This window comes from Protopterus annectens, chromosome 9.part0 (assembly GCF_019279795.1).
Source record: "Protopterus annectens isolate FY-2018-M chromosome 9.part0, PAN1.0, whole genome shotgun sequence".
NCBI lineage: Eukaryota > Metazoa > Chordata > Ceratodontiformes > Protopteridae > Protopterus > Protopterus annectens.
In genome coordinates, this window is record NC_056743.1 from 1024418794 (window position 1) to 1024444284 (window position 25491).

Below are 25491 nucleotides of genomic sequence, written 5' to 3' on the forward strand. Positions count from 1 at the left end.
TAAGTAAGCTTAGCCAACAAGTTTCCCTAGCTTATGCCACCCAAGAAAGTTATTTTCCTATCCCACTGTCGAGCAGAGCCAGAGAAGCGATTCCCAGGGTATATTTTCCTATCTCCCATCCACTCAAAGACTTTTCTTGAAAAGTGCTAATGAGGAACTTTGCTTGACATAGATGGGTGGATTGTTTCAGAGTATGGGAAGTCTCTGGGACAGGAATCTACCTCTCCAGCATGTCCTGTTTATTGTGGTGACAAGGTTTAGGTACCTAGAGCGTGTAGCTCAGAGGGATTGGGATTTCTTTAGGTGTAGCATGTCCAACAGCTCTGGGTTTGACATAGCTTTATATGTTAGGCAGAAATCACCTCGGAGTAGGCGATATGCTACGGAGTAAAGCTGGAATTTGTTTAGATGGTCAGTGTAGGGCATCTGTTTGAGGCTAGTAATCCTCTTTGTGAGGCACTTCTGCAGCCTTTCCATCTGCTTGCAAATGTCTTGTGAGGTACATTCCAAAAGGGGCATTGTACTCTATAATGGGTCTAATGAGTGTCAAGTAAAGGGGAACAATGACCTCTTTTTTTCCCTGGATGAGAACCCTTTTGTGATGGTGTGCCACGTAGAAGGACTTCCTGACTACTGTAGCGATGTGATTATCAAAGGAGAGACTACTGTCCACCTGGGTCCCAAGGTCTCATCACACATTCGGTGTTAAGTAGACTACCACCTATGTGGTAGCTTGGTTCCACTTCATATCATCGAAATTTCATTTCATCGAAATTCAAATCGAGACCAAATCATCGAAAACTCATTTAGTCGAAAACTCATATCATCGGATCTAAAATAATTGAAAACTATAAAGCAACTAGAAATAACATCCCAGACACTGTTTACTACGTTTATGCAGGGGGGGCAAGCCCCCCTGCATCCCCGTAATTAAATATACCAACTCCAAGTTCGCACTACAGTGGGGTTTTCCCCTACTGTAGTGCGACCTTGGAGTTGGTATATTTAATTACGGCGGGTGTGGGGGGCTCCCACATAGGGGGTTGCAGGGGGGCTTGCCCCCCTGCATAAACGTAGTAAAAACTTTGTGGAATGTTATTTCTAGTTGCTTTATAGTTTTCAATGATTTGAGATTCGATGATATGAGTTTTCGACAAAATGAGTTTTCGACGATTTGGTCTCGATGATTTGAATTTCGATGAAATGAAATTTCGATGATATGAAGTGGAACCTGTAGCTCACGGGTACAGAGTTTTTACCAAAGGGGATGATTGGCATTGAGCTTGAGGCCATGGCTCTAACACCAGGCATCTGTCTCAGTGAGGCCCTTCTGTAGGATGTCCACATCATTTGGGGAATCGACTATGGCTCCTAGTTTGCAGTCATCTGCGAACTTCGTTAGCCAGAGGCCTTCTGTGTTAGCTTGTACTTCAGAGAAGTAGATACCAAACAGGAGAGGTCCCAGGACTGAACCCTGTGGTACTACACTTGTCACTGGTTTGATGTCAGATTTGGACTTTTACAGTGTGGGTTCTGTCAGTGAGTCAGTTGGCAACTCATCTTGTGACATAGGGATTTATACCTAGTTTAGTGAGTTTAGCTGTAATTCCAGAATGGGGGATGGTGTAAAAAGCCTTGGCGAGGTCAAGATAGGCTGTGTGAACCACCTTAGCCTCATCGACTGCCTCAGAGAAGTCGATTAGGTTCAGGATGCATGATCTGCCTTTCACAAACCCGAACTGGGTGGGGTCCAGAGTTTGGAGGTTACCAATGTCTTTGTTTATGAGTTCCATGATGATACATTCCATGGCCTTGCAGACCAAGCTCATCAGGCTAATAGGACGATAGTTCCCAGGATCAGTTGTGGCTCCCCCTTTGTGGAGTGGGATAACTGTTGCTATGCACCATTCAGTGGGCACAAAGCCTGAAGTGAGGCTATGATTGAACATGTTACTTAGGTGGGGAGCCAGTTCATTCTGAAGTTCATGCAAAATGCAGCCTGGGATGTTGTCCAGTCCCATGGAAGCTGTGTTTTTGGCTTTAGGGAGTGCAGCTTTTACCTGTGTAGTTGTGATTACAGGGACTCTGCATTCTTCCTGTATAAATATGAACCCTTTAGGGTGTGAGAGGGTGGCAAAGATGGCACTGAACCTATCTGCCAGAATATTGGCAATATCAGTTGGTTCTGTAATTTTCATGCCATTGTGCTGTAACTCAGAGCAGATCTGGGTGTTGCCATTGAGATTCTTGACATAGCTATAGAATGCTTTGTGGTTGTCCTTAGAATCAGTGGCGATTTTATTTTCATAGCTAGCTTTGGAGGCTCTTATAAGGGATCTCAGCATCTCACTGAGGCTGATCAGGGAGCTCCACCACTCATGGGATTTTACTCTCTTTTGCAACAGTTTCTTCCTTCTGTTGTACAGTTTGTTTATGGCAGGGGACCACCAGATTGGCTTCCTTATTTTGGAGGATAGCTTCTTGGTTCTGTTTGGTATAGCACGATCCATGCACTAATGTAAGTGCTTATAGAGTGCATTTGTGTAGGATTCAGCAGTTTTAACTGTATTGTTCATCTGCATGGGTGTCATGACGTTCGCCACTTCTGTCTTAAGAAGCATGAAGTTGGCTATGGAGAAATTTTTTACCGTGGTTTCCTTAATGGGGGCGGGATGTGGATATCTAGGGTGATTAGTTTATGGTTGGATCTGACCAACAAGGAGTGGACTTTGGGTGTGGAACACCGGTCATTTATGTTGGTAATGACTATGTCTAGGATATTGTTGCCCTTGGTGGGGGTGTGGATAAGTTGATCCAGGGTACTGGAGTTTATGAATTCCAGAAAGCATTGAGCGAAGGAGTTGGTACATGAGTAGTTTTCCCAGTTAATGAGAGGGTAGTTGAAATCGCCCATTATCAGTTTGTTTGAACCCTAATATTTTCCAGTATATCAAGAAAAGAGGAGTGGGAATGCTGGGGCATGATGGGGGAGCTGTAGCAAGCTACAATTTGGATTGCAGTTTTGCCCAGAGTTAGTTGCACTTGGATAACCTCGGATTCATTATGCCGAGCAACTAGCCTGGAGGTGTGGATATCCTTAATGAATATAGGCACACCTCCGTCTTTGATGTTCCGATCCAGGTTACGTGGCCGAAAAGTGTGATACGAGTTATAGCCTGGTAGTGCAGGGGTGCTCTTTGGAGCCTTGAACCAGGTCTCAGTCACTGCACAGGTATCGATGTTCTCCATTTTAAGGAGTGCCAAGTGCATTTTGAGATTTAGACTTCTAGCACTGAGTAGCATTATCCTCAGTTTTTGCTTGCCTGTTCCTGTTACATTTGAAACTTGTTTAAAAAAGGCACTATAGGGGTGGCAAGAGCCTTAGCCAGTATCCGGAATCCCATGGGCGACAGGTGCAGGCCATCTCTGGCAAAGCATCATGGTCTCTCGACCATGTCGTCCCAGGCAGACAGATACTGGATCCGCTTAGAATGACACCAGAAGCTTAGCAAATTGTTGAAGTCAATCATTTTGTCCTTGTACTGCGGTATCATTCTGGGAGATGGCAGAATGCTACTCAGGGCTAGGGTCATACCTCCATGGGCTACAAGATCGGAGAGCTCTTCCATGTCTCTTTTCAAGTAGCCCAGGGAGGCATGTCTCAGGTCATTCACACTAACATGGACAATGACAGAGTCATATTTGTACTTGTTGTGGAGTGACCTGAGTGCACGGGTTATGTGGCAGATCCTGGCACCCGACAGGCAGCTGACAGTAACCTTCTCCTTGTTTAGCCTGGTGAGTGGGATATCAGTGTGCCTGACTATAGATTCACCTATGACTAGTGGGTTGGGTACGTTGTTTTGCCCAATATATTATATATGTTATAATATATATGTTTGCCCATATAAGTGAGTGGGATTTTCATGACAGCATCAAGGAAACATTTTCCTTCCTTCTGTTTTTTTCTTTTCTTAAGTTTTGGATTTTTCTTGGTATTTTGATTGATTTTCTTAGTATATTTTATTTATTTATTTTCCATTTGTTTACCAGGTTAGTCCGACTGGACACAAGATGACCTTTTCCAGCGGAGGCTGGGGGAGAAAAGCTCCAGGTACATAGTAAAAATTATAAAAAATAATAAAAATAAATTATACAAACATAGTTATTTTGTACAAAGAGCATAGAAAACATAAAAGGAGTAAAAATCAGAGTTTTACAATTGATGCAGCATACACAGTGGTTAGAATATTGAGAAACAATTAAACAAGATAATATACAACAAATATACAACTGCATGAACATAAATTCAAAAAGAAGTTTCCATAGACAAACAGGGTCATAAACTACAAAGCATAACTATATTGACATGATTTATATTGCATTTATCTTGTTTTAATGATGGTATGTGTGTATTATTGTACGTGTCATATGTGCACAAATATTTGTATTAATCTATGTATTTACATAACATTGACAAAGTACTGGGTCACATCAGAGGCTTGGGAGGTCATTGTTAAGAAACTGAGAACTGTTGTAAAGCTTGGCATTGAATGCCATAAGTTCAGGTTATGCTATAAGAGAATAACCATGTAAAGATAACCATGTCAGCAGCCAGAACACATTATAAACTGAATGTTTTACTGTGCACATTAAGAAATGGATAGATTGGCCCAAACTCTGGACTGATGGGTGTGCTTTTTTTTATTCCTGGGGAAATGCTATTCAGAAGTGAAGAGACATACAAGGGAACAGTTTTAGTGGCACACCAGGCTATGATTTTTTTGATGTCTATTGTCATGCAAAGTTGACTAAATAGCTGAATCTAGTAAAGCTGGAAATGTGAGACTGTAGCCCACTGAAGGAGGGGAGATGGGAGGAGTAACTTGGCCAGGAACTGAAACTTGCAAAACTGCTCCTTGTGAAAAGTCTTTTTTATCTCAGTAATTTGACACTTTTGCAAGTTTCTTTCAGAGAATGTGTAGTACATCAGTAGGAACAACATTTGTAAAACTCAGCACATACCAGTCAATGACACATGAGCTGCAGACTATCAAACTTAGCATTTTTTTTCAGGTGGTCCATTCTAAGTGAATGGAAGTCTAGTCTGACAACAAATGGTAGGGCTATTTGTTCTCACATTCTGTACATTGAGACAGATTTAGCTTTCCAAAGGAATCACAATGTCTGCCCCCATGAGGGCAGACAAGAGTAAAAAAAAATAAAATTAGGAAAGAGCACTTATTTTGCTGCAGGCAGTTTAGGAAGTGCAGTAAATCATGGCAAGATAAAAAACATGTGTTTTTTCATTGTTTGCCCTTAGTGGTCCTTTAAAAAGCTTTGATGCATACATCAAACAGAACATTTATCCTTGTAATACATTATTAAATACATTAATAATTTGCTCCATCTATATTACATCTAAATAAATCTTAATATAAATATTTGAAATTAGTATAATAGAAAATAGATAAACACCTTGAGTTATCAATTTTGGTACCTAATTCTGAAATGCACAAAACATTAGCTTTTTATACATGGTCACAAATTAATATTCTTAAATTTCAAAATTGGCGGAGGGAAGTTAGCTGTTGCTAGTAAGGAGTTGGTTGATTCAAACAGTCTCTGTTTGAATCAGGGGTCTTTGAACTCCATGAAGTGGATAAGAATGTATATAATCTTTATCTATACATAGATCTTATTTATTTTACAGTGTCTAATTCAAATAAAAACCTAATTTACTTATTAATTTTCTTTTTAACTGGATCACAATCTGGCTGTTCTTTCACAAATATAGTAAGAAGAAACAAACATGAATAATGCTGGCTATTTAGAGAATGCAAATGTAATTCTAATAAAACACTTACTAATACAAATATCAACCTTAAAATGCATCTCCATTAATGTTAATGGACTGAATAATAGCTGCAAAAGAGGGAATCTATATAAATATTTTCAATCCAAATGTAGCCCTTTTACAAGAAACAAATCTATTAAAAGAATACATAGATAGACTTAATAATAAAAAATATACAGTACTATCAACTTCACATCATCAACAAAAAGAGAGAGGTGTAGCTATTTTATGGAACAATACATTTCTAATTTCTAAAATATTAAATACTTATAGCGATGATAAAGGTATGTTTATGTGCTGCCACACTAGAACTTAATAAAAAGATATACACTTTTATTAATGTATACCGGATACCCGGAATAGCTATTCATTCAAACAGCAGCTAGATCAAATAATACACCTTTCCAAAGGAAGCATCATACTTACAAGAGACTACAATTGTACAGTAAACGAAAAAGACTCTACTGCTTTCAAGAAAAGGATGATTACATCAAAAAATGACTGAATTCATTGAATCATACCATACGAGAGATATTAATGATCTTGCAGAATCCAATTCACTTTTTGATACATACTATTCTCCGAGACATGGAACGTACTCCTGAATTGACAGAATTTACATATCAAACCAATTAATTAATAATCTAATAGGGGTTAGAGTACAAACATGCCCATTAACAGATCATAATGCAATAACATTTGAGTTGCTAATGCATTCCAACTATTTCCCTCAAATTAGAAGAAAAACCAGCATATCTAACCACATTACCCGATTTCAAAAACTTTAACTCTGAAACAAAAAAAATTATCAAAACAAACCGTGTTGAAGGCACTTCAATTATTTATATATATATATATATATATATATATATATATATATATATATATATATATATATATGGGATGCCTTGAAAGCTTACCTATATGGGAGAATAATTAATTGGTATCTTAAAAATAAAGTTAGGGGATAAAGAATTAAAATCTCTTAAAGAAAAAAAATTGATAAAGCTAAATTACAAAATCAAATATCTAAAACTAACAGAACTGACACAATCAATATCTTCAATAAAAAATACTTTGAAATCTTAAATCACAAAACCAAGATTAATTTAGAAAAAAGTGCATAAATGTTTCGACTAATCCTAAATCATTAAAGAAACTAGCTATTAAAACCAAAAAACTAAATAAAATGTATCATATTAAAGAGATTTATTCTGAAAAAATAAGAAGATGGTAACAGATTTGGGAGATATGCTAATGGAATTTAAACATTACTTCACTAAGATAAACCAGAATTCAGACATTTTGGATTCAAAAGTTAAAATAAGTTCTTTTATTAAGAAATACACTAAAAATAAATTAGGGGAACAACAAATTAAGGCATTAGACAGACCAATCTCTCTCCCAGAAATTAAAAATCAAATTAACAACTTAAAACAGAATAAGGCTCCAGGTAATGATGGGATCATATCAGAAATATATAAATTATTTTCTAATGAACCAATTGCTTTATTACACCAAGTCTTTACTAAATGTCAACATTTACTATTCCTCCCTCCTGTAAATATACTCCTCTCTCCTATTTTGAAAACGGATAAAGAACCATCTAAGTGTTCCTCATATAGGCCAATATCTCTTAAATGTTGACTATAAAATCTTTATGACCATTTGTACAAACAGACTTAAGAAATTTCTACCTGGACTAATTTATGCGGATCAAACAGGTTTTATTTTAAATAGGAATACACTTGATAGTATTAAAAGGATACTAACCATTATTCATCATGCTAATGAATATAAGAAGAGCTTAACTTTATTAAGCTTAGACATAAATAGTGTCTTTGATTCGGTTAACTGGGAATACTTATTTCTTACTTTGGAAGCATATACTTTTTCTGGCAAATTCATTAATTTAATATCCCAACTATATAAAGGCAGCCAAGCATATATAAAACTTGGTTCATATCTATCTGACAAAATACCAATATGCAAAGGAACCAAACAGGGTTGTCCCCTTTCACCTTTATTATTCACTATTATAATGGAACCCTTAGCTAATTATATAAGAATGAATACAAATATTGGGGGAATCCGTCTAAATGCAGAAACAACATCCAAAATACAATTATTTGCTGACAATATTTTATTAACAGTTGATGGAACAAATAAAATTTTTGAAACTATATTTGATTTTATGGAAAAGTTTAAAAAGATCTCAGGTTTAACTTTCAATAATAATAAAACGAGACTACTTTCTATCACTTCAAACACCAACATTTGGGACCAGAAATATAAAAGATATTTGGTTAATAAAGAAGGCTTAAAATATTTAGGCATCACATTATCAGAGAATATAGAAGATATATCTAAATAATTAAACTACACTAATAGTATTTCTTCCATCAATAATTTAATAAACAATTGGAAATGTATTCCGTTTACGATGGAGGAAAAACTATCAATCATCAAAATTATCATTTTACCTAAGATTCTTTACATTATCCAATCTACTTCATTAATCTCATCGAAAAAATGAATCAAAGAATTTAATTCATTAATCTTGAAATTTATGTTTCAACCAAATAAACCTAGGATATCAATTACAAATCACATGAGAGATTGGTCTTTTGGTGGTATACGCCTCACAGATTTAGAACTACATTCTATCTCTTCAGTGATCAAGACTCTCCTACTATTATTAAATAAAAACTATACAGCTAAATGGAAAGAATTCCTAGAAGTTCTTTGTTTTGACATAAATGAAAACACCAACTCCAATAAACTTTTAGTTTTAAATAATCCTTTTAAATGGACTATTGAAAGTTATTTAACTTTAAACAAGTTCCCCAACAACTTAACTCACTACATGAAACATTTACTAAAAGATTTTCGAAGCTTTATATATAAGAATATAACTTATAAAAACTGGATATTCATTTTGTTTCCTACTGCGTACACTAAAGGTGTTATCTCTTCTAATTTGGCTAATATCTTAACATTGAAAGAAAAAAATCTTATTTTTTGGTTTCAGTTTATTCAAGATGATAATTTAAATACATTAGAACAGCTGATAAAATATGAACTACACAGAACTACATGGCTTCAACTTCAATCTTTCATGGAATTTATGTCTGATAAAATTAACTTAATTCCACAAAATGCAAGATCACCAATACCTAAATTAATACAATTCTTTGCTTCTTACATACATCAACATGTTACTATAGATTGTGAAATATCAACTATCTACAGAATAATTAATAAAGAAGTAAAAAAATATACCAGAAAACTATTGGAATTTTACCACAATAAATAATATGACACCCACTGAATTGGATAAAAAATAATTCTAGAATCAGCTAAACACACCATCTTTTAGATGGAGAATTTATGCATGGAAATTTAGAGAGTTTTCTACACATTTCACAAATAAGAATTGATTAGCAAGAATAAAATTTTATGTTGGAGATGTAAAACAGACTAAACCAGATTGGTCACACATGTTTTACGATTGTACAATTTTAAAGAAATTCTGGGAGAAAATTAAGTCTCCTTCAAACACTTTTCACAGACAATTTTATATTAACTAAATCCTTAATTCTTTTTAATACTCCAATTCCCAAATGTGTAAGAAAAGTTAAGCATCCTCTCTTATGGTCTGTCCTAACAGCAGCTAGAAAAACAATAACCAGAAACTGGAAATCTGAATATACTCCTTCATAGGATGAATTCAAAAATATTTTTGCTGAAATGTATTGGTTAGAAATGATGACTATCAAATCAAGATCTACTAAAATCTCCTGATGTCCACCACGGCAGTAAAACTTAATAGTTAAATCAAAACTTAAAATAAGCAGTCCTCAGTCTTCCGATAAGCGCTTTCGGCAAATAAGCCTTCCTCCGATCGTATAAAAAGGACTGTTCAGCTTTTGTATTTTGTAATACAAAAGCTGAACAGTCCTTTTTATATGATCTGAGGAAGCTTATTTGCCGAAAGCGCTTATCGGAAGACTGAGGACTGCTTATTTTATGTTGTATTCTTTTTATTAAAGTTTTGATTTTACTAAAGTTTTACTGCCGTGGTGGACATCAGGAGTTTTTAGTAGTGTTTGCCTTTTCTCTTCCTCATTGGTGTCCTTCACAGTGTAAGAAAGTTTTTTACCTATCAAATCAAGATCAGTTAAAATACCTTTTTCATATAATATGTGGTCCAATTTAAAAAATATTCCAGATAAAGACAGTAGTATAGTTTGATAAAATTATGATGGTTCTTTTGATACTCCATTATATTGTTATACTTAGACACTGTTGTAAATACTTTTAGTTGACCTTACCCATCGTTTATTTGTTTTTGAATTGCAAGTTATTTCTTTTGTGAATGTCTGTAAACAAAATTTATTGTTATCAAATCTTAATAAAAATGTTTTTTAAAAAAAAATTGTAAGCTTTCGCTTACATGGGGTCGATAAATCATCGTTCGTTTTTTTGAAGTGTTCGATGATTTAACATAGACCCTTTTTCAATTCGCCACTCTCTAATAAAGGTGAATTGTGGCTGTCTTATTTGTAGACTATGCATAAGGATGTTTAATGGACTCCATTTATCTCATCTACTCCCACCAGTATGTCAAAGAAATAGGACTGTGCTAGGGATCCTACTGCCTTGGCAATGAATGCATTGGGAAACCTCAAAAGTCACCACCATCAAGGAATTAATGAAGGCTTGTTTTATCTTTGCCTGCTGCAGGTGGTTTACATGAAGTGCTAGCACCTGTGGAAATGTTTCAAGTTCTATTTCTCAGGTAATGAAAGCAATTCTACTGTACTCAAGTTCATGACAGTTTAGGCATTAAATCCTGTTAGTCTATATGCCTGGGATACGAATTACATAACTGCCAGAAAAGATCTCAGACGTACAGCAGTTGAGCATGCCCTCTAAACCTGGTATGTTACATCATGATGTGCTGACAGCAAGTACACATTTCCCAGCGCTCAGGGATGAGAGAATTCAGAAATGTGCAAAGCTGGAGATATATAAACAGCTGGGTGGGAGGATGACATAATGGTTAAGGTGTTTACCTTAAAGACACAAGGTGCACGGTTTGATTCTCACATGGGGTAACTGGCTAGGCTTCAAATGGCCCAAAAGGGCAGTTAGTCTAGTACTAATCTATGAACCTATGAACCTAACCACTGCTGAATGTTTCCCAAATCTGGCTAACGTTATAACAAGTCAGTCAAAAATGTACACTAGATAATGCCTATTTAATAAAAGATTATCAAATTCCCAGAGATAAACTACATTATTAGCTGGAAATATTTCATGGCTGGACAAACCACTGTTGGAAGTCTGTGGGGCCACAGAGAGGAATACAAACATGTTAAAATTCTATGGATTCAGTAACAGTGGCCTAGCCTATCTACTTTTACAGTTCAGTAAATATAGGCTTAGGCCTGACCCCCCCCCTCCAAAAAATGGAATCCAGCCATTTCATTCTCAAACAGCTGCATTTAAAAGCAGGGAAGCATAATGGTACACTGGTTAGTATTTCTCCCTCACAATGCCTGTTCTCTAGCGTAGTTCTGGGTCGGATGTCTTATGTGCGTAGTCACCACATCTTACAGACGTACCACAAGTGAAGTGGTACCCTTCAAATTGCTCCCAGATGAGTGTACTTGTACAAACATGCACACGTACAGGAGTGCAATGCGTTGTGCAATGGGTTACCATCCCATACAAAATTAGCCTAATTATTAAATAACTATTACTTTTGGTATTTACCTACAAAGTTACCCTGAGATAAGTCTGCCTTGTGGCCACCAAGTGTCAGGACAGGCTCCTGGCACTCTCTGACCCTAAACTGGGTTAAGTTGGAAAGGAACATGAATTAATGCATTTAAATGAAATATTTCAAATATTTACTTTAACAGAAGTTTGAGTTTCAAATCATGTTACATGCTTTCTATTGGTTATGTGCATTAACATTTTCATTAACATGCACTTTTTTTGCTTAAATACAAGGCCAAATATAGCAGTGCTTTCAGCCTCCATTTACTCTGGCATTTCCCTTGATAAAAGCAATTCTCCATCAAGCTCAATGCGTCGAAATGGGAATGAATGGGAGTTTAAAAAAGCATCAGGTTAAATATGAACTGATACAATTAAAGATTTTGCATTAAAAAGGATAAATAATCTCAATGAAAGAGCAAATGTGACTATGAAAAGCCATTGGGTGTGGTAGCTCTTTGCTGCTGGTGACAATTCAAAAGAATTGTTCTGTGTTCATGTTAAACAAAATGAAACATTTTTAGTAAAAGCATAAACAAAAAGATAAGATGACAAAACAAATGTACCCACTTAAAGACTGTACAGGTACAGTCTACAGCCTGGGCAACAGCAGAAACAGAACTTAACAGAAGTCATGCACTTGGCTTGTAGTTAAAAAACAGGGATATTAAAGAGGAAAGCTTTAAAGGTGACATTAACTGGGCATTACCTGGCTTCCATCTACATTCTTCCCCAACACCCAAAAAGAAAAGATCTCTCACAACAAAGACAGACCTAGACCTTAATTTATAATTGGGGTACATTTCGACCCACAAGCTACATTCCCCTGGAAATCATCAACTGCTGATACAATACAATCCCCGTCTGGCACCAAGACCATTGATGTATTCACATCAGCTCAGGTAGATAGACACGTTTAACAAGCCAAGGCCTTCCCATCATTAGACATTGTTACAGTACCTTTTTGCACATCATTCCTTCATCACTCTAAATTCTAACACAACTTCATACCATATATCATGTGAAGCTTTGAGTGAACAGTCTTAAAAAGTGAATATGCACAAAAAAATTATATATATATATATATATATATATATATATATATATATATATATATATATATATATATATATATATATATATATATATATATAGATTCATTTAAGAATCCCAAATTTCCCAAATACCAAATTTCATAAGATCGAAAACAAATGATCGATGTTTCAGAATATCAAAATTTTTAAACGTTTCTGCAGGGGGGCAAGCACCCCTGCTACTTAAATATACCAACTCAGATATCTCACCGCAGCAAGGAAAAGGGAAATCTCCCATTCCACACTATATGCAGATCTCTGTTCAGAATTTTGAAGTTATAAAACTTCGATCATATGGTCTTGACCATATGAATTTCGAAGTTTTAGGATTTCGAGATTCTGAAGGGAACCCATATAAATTATATATACAGTGGATATAGAAAGTGTACATGCCCCTGTTAAAATGCCAGGTTTTTGTGATATAAAAAAATGAGACTACAATAAATAATTTCAAAACTTTTCCCACCTTTTATGTGACCTATAACCTGTACAATTCAATTAAAAAACAAACAAATCTGTTATGGGGAAAAATATAAAAAATACACAATAACCTGGTTGCATAAGTGTGCACACCCTTAAACTAATACTTTGTTGAAGCACCTTATGATTTAATTACAGCATTCAGTCTTCTTGGGAACACACCTGCCATCAATTAGAGAGACTGATTAACCTCAAAGTTCAGCTGTCCTAGTAGGATTTTTCTTGACATTTACTCAGTTGCCTGGTACAGCAAAACCCATGGTTTGCAGAGAGCTTACAAAGCTTACGCAACATTAATAAAAAGACCAAATGGCTGTTAGAATGATGGTTCTGCAATCAGCTCTCACCTCACAGAGAACGAATGGCCTGCATGCAACACTTAGCCATTGAAGAACAAATGGGCCAATAGAGCTGCATGGAGCTGGTTATCAGCAGGTTAACAGGGCACCAAAATATTTAAAAACATCTTTCAGAACACTATTTTAACATCACCTTTGGTCACCACCACCACCATCAACACATCACCTTTGGTCACCACCATCAACACCTGAACTGTGACAATGAGTTTGTGCAACCTGGATCCAAAAATGCAAAGAAAAATTATTGAGATGACACTTTGAAACTAGTCTATATAATTGCATGCAGGAGTTAAACAGATGTGTTCCTAATATGACTACCCTGAAAATTATATAATCAAAAGTCATGCAGCTGAAGTCACAATCTTGCACAATTAGAATGGGAAAAGGAACTATTTTACTTCAAGACAGTGAAAAACAAACAGCTAAATGTAAAATGCAAAGTAAAGGAAGGCATTAGGGGTTGTGCATAGTACAGGTATTACCACGAGCCTACACACAAAGGATTGCAAAACCCATGGTATTAGAGCTCTTGCCTCACACATACATACCCTCATCCATCCATAGATTGTATTATACACACACACATACAATTAAGCATATACACACACACACATTTTATATATATATATATATATATATATATATATATATATATATATATACACATACACACACACAAGGTGTGTGTATATGTACAAGTGTGTGTGTGCATGTGTGTGTGTGTATATATATATATATATATAATATATATATATATATATAGATAGATAGATATATATATATATATATATATATATATATATAGAAAGAGAGAGAGGGAGAGAGTAGTGCAGCAATTAGTGTTGTCGCCTCACAGCAAGAGGTTCTCTGGTTCGATTCTCGGTTTGAGTGCCTTCTGTGCAGTCTGCATGTCCTCACTGCAGTCACATGGGTTTCCTCCCACACGGCAAAGACATGCAGTAGGTGGATTGGACACTAAACTGGCAGTAGGTCAGTGTGTGCACAAATGAATGGTGCAAATGAGCTACCATGGCAAGGCTAGCCACCCAGTGGAGTAAACCTTGGCTCAAGATAGTGGTCACTGTGGAAGTGACACCCCGACGCCACGTGCAAAATGGAAAAGGGGTTGAGGATGGACACACATTATACCATACCGCTCAACCTCTTAGTGCAGGAAACCTGGACAAAACTTAAAATAATGGGGAGACAAAGGCCCAAAAATAGGGACAGACTTTAAAAATTGCTCATACAAACTTAGAAAGTTGCTATAACAGGATTTGTGTTGCCATGCATTTTCTGAAGGATATAAAAATCTGAAACTTAAATCCATCCATCCATCCTCAACCTCTGTTCCCATTTTGCACATGGGGTCGGGATGTCACTTCAGTAGTGGCAATCTTGGTCAAGGTTTATACCGCTGGGTAGCTAGCCCTGCTGCAGTAGTTCATTTGTACCACACACCTACAGCCAATTAAGTGTCCAATCCACGTACTGCATGTCTTTGGAATGTAGGAGGAAACCGGAGAACCAGGAGGAAACCCACGTAACCGCAGGGAGGACATGCAGACTCCACAGTGAAGGCACCCCCAGCAGAGAATCAAACCGGAGAAACTCTTGCTGTGAGACGGCAATGCTGAAGGTCTGAAAACTTAAATGTATGTAATTATTTAGTGACTTCATGACTCAGTGATTTGTCAGAAAACCACAAATGTTATGAGGAACAGACCAAAAATAGGATACAAAAATCGAAACAGTTGAGAGGTATGTATTATACACGTACATGGGTGTGTATATATTGCACATTATATATGCACACATTACATGTTTTACATACTGTATAGGGGCATGTTCATGCATGTTCTTTATTAAAATACACAGTTCCTCCCTAAACTCACAGTGCATTCAGATGCACCCCAGAATGGCTAGGACTTGAACTTGTCTTGCTTTACACATCTATCTGTTAAAAGTGGAATCTACTTACCTGGTAGTCTAGCATTAATAGCACAGTACAGCGCACATTAACATCGCCCGGTCTCTTCACTTGAAAGCCATCAGTTTCCTGGGTTGTAGCTGTCCTATGCCACTACAACGAAAAAAAATATCATTAACTTCTACAGTGGATCACACAGGGCTAAATTTAATTCAACTTGCACAATAAAGAAATCACAAAGGCTTCCTAGAATACCACACAAATATTTACTACAAGTTTCTGGAAATGATGCAGGAATCTGGAGCACACAACTAGTACTGTCACATTAAAAGCAGAGCTTCCAGAAATTACTACAAACTCTGCACAAAATGCACCCCAAACCTGGGATCAGACTTTAGAACCAAATGTTTAGAGGCAATAATGTTAACTGCTGCACCAATGTGCTCATTTTTTGATCAAAGTACAACTGTGTGCAGAAGGAAACTTACCTGCAGATCACACAGAACTGCCACAGTCTCACATCATTCCACCCAATATGCAACAGCAACAGTCTCCTTCCCTGGCAATGGGTTACATCGCACCCACTAGTGCACTGATTGAAAACCTGGTTGTAAAGCAAGAACCTGTGCTATCTTTAGCAGAATTCCCGAGCTAGAAAGTCACCAAGTGTGCCAGGGTCCTTAACGCTTGTCAAAGTATTAAATTGGGGGTGGGGAGGAATACATCATCTCAGAGAAGGTCATGACACAATCACTCACTATACACGTAACGCTTCACAGAGGTTGCTCCACATGTGGCAATCTGATAGAAAAGAAAATAGAACATACATAATACATACAACATTGAAATGTGTATCCCCTTTCAGCTGCAAGGTCTGTCCCAACAAGAACACCTACCATGACCAACAGGTGAGTTGAAACAAGGGAATGTGGATGGGGACTCCTACTGCAGCAATTTTATTTGCATTTTGTAAATGTCTTTTCTATGTACTCAAATATCTTCTGTTGTGCTGAAATCATGTAAAAGTACTGTTTTCATCATATCACTGCTACAGTCTTACTCCAAATACTAGGGGGATATTAAACCGAGGGAAACAATGGAGGGTCCTAACCTCAAGCCACGGGGATGAGATCATAGTACAAATGTTGCAAAGCCTGCTCCTCTCCTCTTAACTGGAGGTCCAATTTGTAATACTCTGAAAAAGTGATGACAAATCCAAATGTTAGGTTCACAATTATCACTTTATTAAGATATGTTCCTGTGTGCAGCAGCAGTAGAAGCTGGTTGAGTGCACCTTAATGCCCCCATCCAAGGTTTTCAAATAGCAATAAGGTAATACAGTCAGTCACAATCACTAGTCTCCCTGGATACTATTTTTTTTCCATTTCCCTAACATGGGGGGGGGGGGGTCCGTTGAGATAAAACAGTGGTGGCTGCATTATTTGATTCCATACAATGGCTTTGAGACCAATTTAAGCATTAAGGAAAGGTTTGTCTTTAGATGTGCTCTGAAGTAAATAAAGTAGGCTTCTCTACACATCAAGGCCTTGAACAGAGTTCATCCTAGCTGAAATCAAGGTCACTATGAAGATAGCTTTCTAGGAAAGAACCTAGACTTTTGCTGTGCATTCAGGTTTTAAACACTGCCAGGTTATCTTTTCAATCACAAAAGACATGTCCCAGGTTGGGGGGGGGCAATCCTCTTGGCAGCCTAAAGCAAAGGGCACCTTTAAGGAACATCTCCGTATAAAGAGTTAGAGGACACTGGAGAATCCCTGCATAAACAAGTATAAAGGCTGAACAGATTACCTTAGTGCAAAAACAAGACTCTTAGCAAATTAATCTGGAAAATATTGCTGTGTCTCAAGCATGCTGGTTAACAATAAAGTCTATGCCCTAGCGGATGCACCAATAAGAACATCTTTGCCATATCCCTACACAGAACTGTTTTAGGCCTTAATGCTGCTTGAACATTACTAGCATTTGCGGAGAGTAAATACCTTTGTCAGACTGTCCTGAAATCAAGTTCAAAGCCCGAGAGTTTGCAGATTAGGATGTATTAGATTGTACTACTATTGCTGTTTCCAAAACCATTCTTCAAATGAGACATTAAACTGAGGCCTACGACTAAGCTAGAGGTTAGCCAAGATGGATGTAAAAGGATTGACAACATTTACCTAAAAAAGTAGGGAGAATTTCCATTGTGCTCTGGACAAATTTCCACTAATCGGTATAAACAACGCCTCAAATTTCCCCTGAAAAGAGGTCACAAAGCCTAGTGAGACTAACCCAGTCAAAGGATAAATAAATAAAACAAGAGAGTTATGTTAAAGGGAAAGCCCATGTTGTCTCTATATGTCATGTGGACCAGCTAGAAGAACTGCGTCCATCTAAGTCAAAATGGTGACATCAGAATGACAATTGTTGTCTCTTTCTCTGGCTTAACTAAAACCTTAAGTGAGAGAGGAAGAGAAGGTACTGCAAAGCCCCTGGTTCCATTTGATAGAGGATATGCTGAACTAATACTCAGGCAAACCGGAATACAGGAAGCGGAAATGAGAGACCGGTAACGCAAAAGAGTAAGAGAAAGAGGCAGCTTATGGGCGATGGTTTCCACGCCGGCGACTCTTCGGATTTGGAAAGTGAATCCTTTAACACTGGAGCTACACAGAGAGCATTTTTGGATGTTAATTCAGTGGAGAATAGATCGGAAGGTGTCAACAATACCAGACAATTGGAAAATAAAAATACAGGTACTGTCCCTTCAAGTACAATGATGGAAACGAATGACTGGCTTAACAAAAGTTTTTGTTTTAAACTGGACTTTAACAGCCCAAAAGGGCTTAAAAATGGAGATTCTTTTAATAAAATGTTGGACAATTTATCTAGAAGCATGTTTAAATATAAAACACTTATTGAAAATGCGTATTTAACTGAATGCATTAGTAGGAACATAGTTCCTAAAGGTTTAAGAATTTGTAAATTTCCAAATAATGTTCAGTTGGGCTCGACATTTCATAAGGAATTGATAGAACTTTTTAATAGAAGTGGTTTAGACATTTTAAAATTAATGATAAAGGAAAATAATAGGATTTTAACTACTTTGCAAGAGGACATTAATGAACTAGAAGGTCTTATTAAGGAAGATTTGATGTTTGGTATTTTTGATGAGAGAGAGAAATACTATAAGCTAAGGGGTGATATAGAAGATAAATGTAATGGATTGATTAACAGGAAAATGGATAAACTGAAACGGGACTTGCAAGATTATGAAAATAATGTGAGTTATCCAAAACCTGCTATGTATACATATACAAACAATAAAAATAATAATAAAGAAAATAGAAATTATATAAGGGGACAGGTAGTGGAACCTGAATTTAGAGAAGTATGGAATGAGAATGAATATGACAAGGAATTTCCCCCAATAGAGAAGGAATATAGGCCCTTTTACAGACCCCAATATGAAACTTTTCCTATGAGAGGGGGGAGAAGGGGGAAGGGAGATATTAATTAAATGTACCCCTGACCCGGACCTTAATTTAATAGAAAAGGAATTAAGTGAAGGAGGAATCATTAATACTTTGAATGGATTTACGATTTATAACTATAGTGAGATAGTTCTTGAAAAAGAACATTTTAGTTTACTGGGAAAATGTTTTAAATTTATTCCCCAGATAAAAGGGGATTTAACTTCAACACTTTTAGATTTAAAATTATTTTTGAGAAAAATTAATTTGAACCTTATATTTAACAACGGTGATATTCAGAATAAAGTTGATTTTAATTTTAGGTTATTAAAACCATCAACATATAATCCCCCCATGCATCCCCAACTTAAAAATCTGGAGAATGTGATGGAAAATGAAATAAGAAAGGTTTATGAGAGAACTAGGTTTAATATGAATCTCCAAGAAGGAGAATATAGAGTGTTAAATGAATTGAAGGATAATAAAAATATTAGAATAATGAAACCAGATAAAGGTGGGGGAGCTATTTTCATGGATACTATAGTATATGAAGGAAAAATTAATCAAATTCTTAGAGATGTAGTAAAATATACAGAGGTGTCCAAGAATGAAATGATGGTAGCTTATAAAAGAATAGATATAGAATTAGAAGCTATGTATAATGAAGGGACTATAGATGGAAATAGTCTCTCCTACCTTACAGTGGATAAACCTAAGATCCCAGTAATTTATGGTATCCCTAAGGTACACAAGAATTTAATAGACTCCTGCATTAAGGCCAATTGTGTCTGCAGATGGTTCTAAGACATTCCCTTTAGCTAAATTTATAGATATTAAGACTAAGCATATATGGACTAATAAAGTAGCTATTTTAAAAGATTCATGGGACCTTTTAAGAAATATTAATTTACAGTTGTATAACAAAAATATTTTATTTGTAACAATAGATATAGTGGATCTCTTTTCTTCTATTCCCTGTTCCAAAGGTATGGAAATGTTTGAAGAAGTGTTCCAAGACAGAATATTGAGCCACAAAGATAAAGTAGCGTGCACAAATTTGATGGATATAGTTCTTAAAAATAATTTTTTAATATTTAATGGGGAATTTTTTCAACAAACCCAAGGCGTAGCTATGGGCGCAGCCTGTGCACCTACATTTGCGAATATTGTCTTGGCCAACTGGGAAGAAACATATATTCTTAATTCTAGTTTTAAATCTTGTTGGAACCTCTATAAGAGGTTCCTGGATGATACAGTTATCTTTTGGACAGGAGGGGAAGAAAAATTAAAGGAATTTATGACGTATATTAGAGAGACTTCTGACTTTTTGAGATTCACTTATAATGTTTCAGAAAATAATCTACAATTTTTGGATATAGAAATTTATAAATGTAGTAATGCCTTTGAATCTAAATAACAAAAAATGGAAATAGCGCACCAGGAGTGAAACCGCACTTTATTGGAATCTTCAGTAAAAACCACACGTAAATCCACAAATAAACGTTTTAAGACTCAATGCCTTTGAATCTAAAGTATATAGGAAATCGACGTACTGTAATTCCTATTTGCACTATAATAGTGCACACCCTACACATTGCAAGAATAATACAGTAAAAGGGCAATTTGTGAGGGGATCTAGGATGACAAGTAAGCCTGAGGATTTTAAATTGGAATGTGACTTGTTGGAGAGAATGTTTTTAGATAGAGGATATAGTAAGGAGCTTATTAGCAATATTAGGTTAGAGGTAGAAAGAAAAAGATCAGATAAATTTCATCCTATATTAGGAGAAAAAATAAATGATGGACAACAAAGAACAAAAGAAAAAGTATTTACTAATAATGGAGAATATCAACATGCCTTTACTTTTGAATTTAATGTTTTAAATAATATCAGGACCACCTTCTTTAAGGAATGGGAAAGGTTTATGGCATTTACTGACCTGGGGGGGGGGGGGCTACCTAAGGGTATACCCAAAGTAGTATACAGAAATCCTTGTAATATAAAAGATTACTTGGAAAAAAAAAAGTTTGATCAGAATAAAATTAAGGATATTAATGGTATTAAAAAGATAGGTACATATTTCTGTGGAAAATGTAATCAATGTAGTTATATGGCCAATAAGGAGAAAATTTATATAGAAAGTAGGAAGAGATGAATTGTTAGTAAAGGAATGTATAATTGTGAGACAAAGGGTTTAGTATACCTTGCCATCTGTGTAAAGTGTGGATCTTTCTATATAGGTAAAACCGAGAGAACCTTAAAAAGAAGAGTTTATGAACATACCTATGATATAATAAAGGAAAAAGAAACAAATGCATTATATAAACATTCCAAGGTATGTAAAGAAAATAAATTTCTTTTTTTGGTAATTGAACATATAAAAGATGGGATTAGAGGAGGTCCATGGGAAGATACTATTGGGTATAGAGAATTGTGGTGGCAAGTGACACTTGAAGCAAGTAAATACCCAGGTTTAAATGAACATTTAAATAAACTCTACAACAAAAGGAGGAAGCTACTACAAGATAGAGCAAAATCCTTAAAAGGTAAGACACCCTTGATCACTATAAGTAAAAAACTAAGAGCCCTCATAAAATCATCCAAAGCAAATTTCGAGAGAAAAATAGCTAAAGACTCAAAAGACAATCATAAGGCCTTCTTTAGCTATGTTAGAAACCTGGGAGGAAACTCCCAGATATGCTCAGAACTAGTTCAAAATGATGTGAAGATTACTGATCCTACAGACATTGCCAACATACTGGCTGACAGGTTCAGTGCAAACTTCTCCCCTCCCCAAAGGAGAGATATCTATACCAAGCGATTACATCCCCCTCAAACATCTCCAGCGCCCAAGTGAGAACTGCCCTCTTCAAAACAAGAAACACAGCATCCATGGGACCTGATGGTGTCCCCGGCTGTGTGCTCCACGAACTCAATGAGGAATTAAACCCACAGCTAGGACAGCTGTTTAATCAAAGTCTTACCTCTGGATCATTACCCAGGGAGTGGCGCACTGCAACTGTGGTCCCACTTCACAAAGGCGGTGCCTCCACCGACCCTGGAAATTACCGGCCCATTAGCTTGACGAGCCTTATCTGCAAAGCCATGGAGAGGATCATAATGGACCTCATAAATAAAGACATTGGGAATTTGCAGACTTTGGATCCAACCCAGTTTGGCTTTGTCAAAGGAAGATCATGCCTTTTAAACTTGGTTGACTTCTTGAAACAGTCACCAAAGCCATTGATGAGGAAAGGCAGTCCATACAGCCTACCTCGATCTGGCTAAGGCCTTGATACAATACCCACTCGGGTATCATTGAAAAACTCATCAGCTTAAATGTTAACCCATACATCACAAGATGGGTTGCAAACTGGCTGAGTGACAGAACCCACAGAGTCAGAGTTGCTGGCGCCATGTCAGACTCAAAGCCTGTCACAAGTGGTGTCCCACAGGGCTCAGTCCTGGGCCCACTCTTGTTTGGCATCTACTTTTCAGTACAAGCAAACACAGAAGGGTTATGGCTCACAAAGTTTGCAGATGACTGCAAACTGGCCATAGTAGAAAACACATCTGACACAGATATCCTTCAGAAGGGTCTCACAGAAACAGATAACTGGTGCCAGAGCCACGGCCTAAAGTTAAATGCCAAAAAATGCATAGTCATACCCTTCGGGAAAAACAAGGTTACCCCTAGCTACCAAATAGGTGGCAATCCACTGAGCACAGAAGAAGTTATCAGGGACCTGGGGACCCAGGTTGATAGTAGTCTGTCATTCGACACCCATGTAGCTAAAGTAGTTAGGAAGACCTTCTACACTGCCCACCTTATCATGAAGGGATTCTCATCTAGATCAAGGGAGGTCATAGTCTCCCTTTATTCATCACTCATCAGACCAATGATCGAGTACAATGCCCCATTGAATGTATCTGACCCGACACTTGCAGCAGCTGGAGAGGCCACAAAGTTCCTCACCAAAAGGATAAAGGGTCTCAAAATCTGTCCTATGCTGCCCGACTGAAAGAACTCCAGCTCTATTCAGTCGCTTACAGCTGCTCAGAGGTGACCTTTGCCTAACATACAAGGCCATGTCAAACCCAGATTTGATGAAAATGCTTCACCTCAAAAAATCTAGATCCATCAGAGCCACAAGGGCGGGAGACTTAAACCTCGACACGGCTATTAATAGGACGTGCTGGAGGGATAGATTCATCACCCAAAGACTCCCTATGCTGTGGAACAAAATCCCGGTACATGTGAGGCAGAGCACCTCGCTGGCCTTGTTCAAGAGAAATCTTGACCAATGGATGGGAGATCGCAGATATACCCCAGGGATTACCTCAGTGTCACTGCTCGACAGAGGCACAGCAAAATAACGGGTATAGTTCCCCATACTTAAGGGGTGGCGTAAGCCACAAAACGATGGGCTAGGCTTGCAAATGCCCTTGGGCAGATAGCCTAGTATGAACCTATGAACCTATGAACCTATGTGTCTATTTTGCCCCTTTTAAAACTAAAGGCAGCTAAACTATGAATTTTAGTTTAGTTGTAATATAATTTTGTACCAACAGATGGAGGTATTGTGCTATAAAATGTATTTTCCTTAGTAATGAACATTCATATTATAAATACAAGATTTTAGAATTATAATTTAATTATGTATTTATTTATTAATATTTAATAGTATTTTTAATTATTTATAAGAATATGGAGTTAAACTATTTTATGGATGGATATTTATTTTATTGTATTAATGGAAAGATGAACTTATGAATATTTATGAGCCCAAAATGTGAATTGATTTGTGCATTCAAATTTAATTGAAGCTTTTTCATTGGTTTATTGGTTTTATTAGAGGTATATAAATGCTTGTGTTAATTTATACTAGCATCTGATGCAGTCCAGTGGATGGGACGAAAACGCGATTTATTTTGGAAGAGCGTTAATGTTGAAGTGTTTTGTGCGTGTCTTGTGACAATAAAAGCTGGTTTTAACTGTTTGGAGATCTTCCTTCCTGGGACTGCACTCCTTTTGGAATTATAAGCTAGAGGTTAGCCAAGATGGATGTAAAAGGATTGACAACATTTACCTAAAAAAGTAGGGAGAATTTCCATTGTGCTCTGGACAAATTTCCACTAATCGCTATAAACAACGCCTCAAATTTCCCCTGAAAAGAGGTCACAAAGCCTAGTGAGACTAACCCAGTCAAAGGATAAACAAATAAAACAAGAGAGTTATGTTAAAGGGAAAGCCCATGTTGTCTCCATATGTCATGTGGACCAGCTAGTAGAACTGCGTCCATCTAATCCAAAATGGTGACATCAGAATGACAATTGTCTCTTTCTCTGGCTTAACTAAAACCTTAAGTGAGAGAGGAAGAGAAGGTACTGCAAAGCCCCTGGTTCCATTTGATAGAGGACATGCTGATTCCCTTTGTCTTTGTGTGGCTATACAGAACAAAAGGGTCAAAGGTAATGATCATTAAGCTATCAATACAATATCATAAATTAAATAAGAAATGAGAGTATACATTTTATAGACCTCAGACATATTCACATCGTTAAATCCCCTAGAAGGTTACAGACAGCAAAGGATCCTAAAATAGAGAGAGTCAGGAAATGAGGGTAAAAGACAGGAGGGAAGGGATTAAAGTATACAGTATGAAAGGGAGAAAGGAAAGTAGAACAGTAACATTAACCATAACTGAAAACATTGCAACACTTATAATCATGTAAGTTGTGGAAAAGCAGTTAAGTGGGAAAGAGTTAAATTAGAATGGTTGCCACAGTGGTGCAGCGGTTAGCACTGTTGCCTCACAGCAAGAGGTTCTCCGGTTCGATTCTTGGCTGGAATGCCATTTGTGCACAGTCTATGCCCTCCCTGCGGTTATGTGGGGTTTCCTCTGGGTGCTTTGGTTTCCTCCCACATTCCAAAGACATGCAGTAGATGAACTGGAGACACTAAATTGGACGTAGGTGTGAGTGTGTGTGTAAATAAGTGGCACTAATGAATTACAGTGGCAGGGCTAGCCCTCAGACAGTGTAAACCTTGGCTTGAGATGATGGTCACTGTTGAAGTAACACCCCAACTCCATATGCAAAATGGGAAAAAGGGGTTGAGGATGGATAGAAAAGAAAATGCCTATCTACAACTATCAAAGCAATGAGATTGTGCAGTTTCTAAAAGATACAGGCCAACAAAGGTTTTAAGAATGCCAGTACTATGGGCAGTCCTGCAAAAGCCAAGTTGCAGCTGTTTTGTTTGCACAAACGGAAAACATTCTTCTTTTAGCCAGATAAGAATTCATTGCACTGAGTTTCTGGCCCCCTTTATATTCAAACAAAAGGTCCTTGAAAAAAGTAAACACCAAATCATCCATGCTGTCAGCCTGAGACCTTGGAAATTCTGGTGCACCAGAGAAGCTAACTTCTGCGTAAGCAGGTTTACAGATTACGGTAGACGAAAATGTGGTTCCTTCACTAGATGGACAAGCAGAAAGAATGAATAGGGGT

At 36.9% G+C, this 25491-nt stretch overlaps 1 protein-coding gene across 1 annotated transcript in view; it reads right to left on the reverse strand.

Moving 5' to 3' along the window:
• The window catches only part of SMARCD1 (SWI/SNF related, matrix associated, actin dependent regulator of chromatin, subfamily d, member 1), a 1197111-nt gene that overhangs the window by 422401 nt on the left and 749219 nt on the right, over positions 1-25491 (reverse strand). Inside the window, exon 7 of the mRNA XM_044083818.1 lies at positions 15559-15660. Within this exon, the coding sequence (XP_043939753.1) occupies positions 15559-15660 (102 nt within the window). The remainder of the gene's footprint in view (positions 1-15558; positions 15661-25491) is intronic.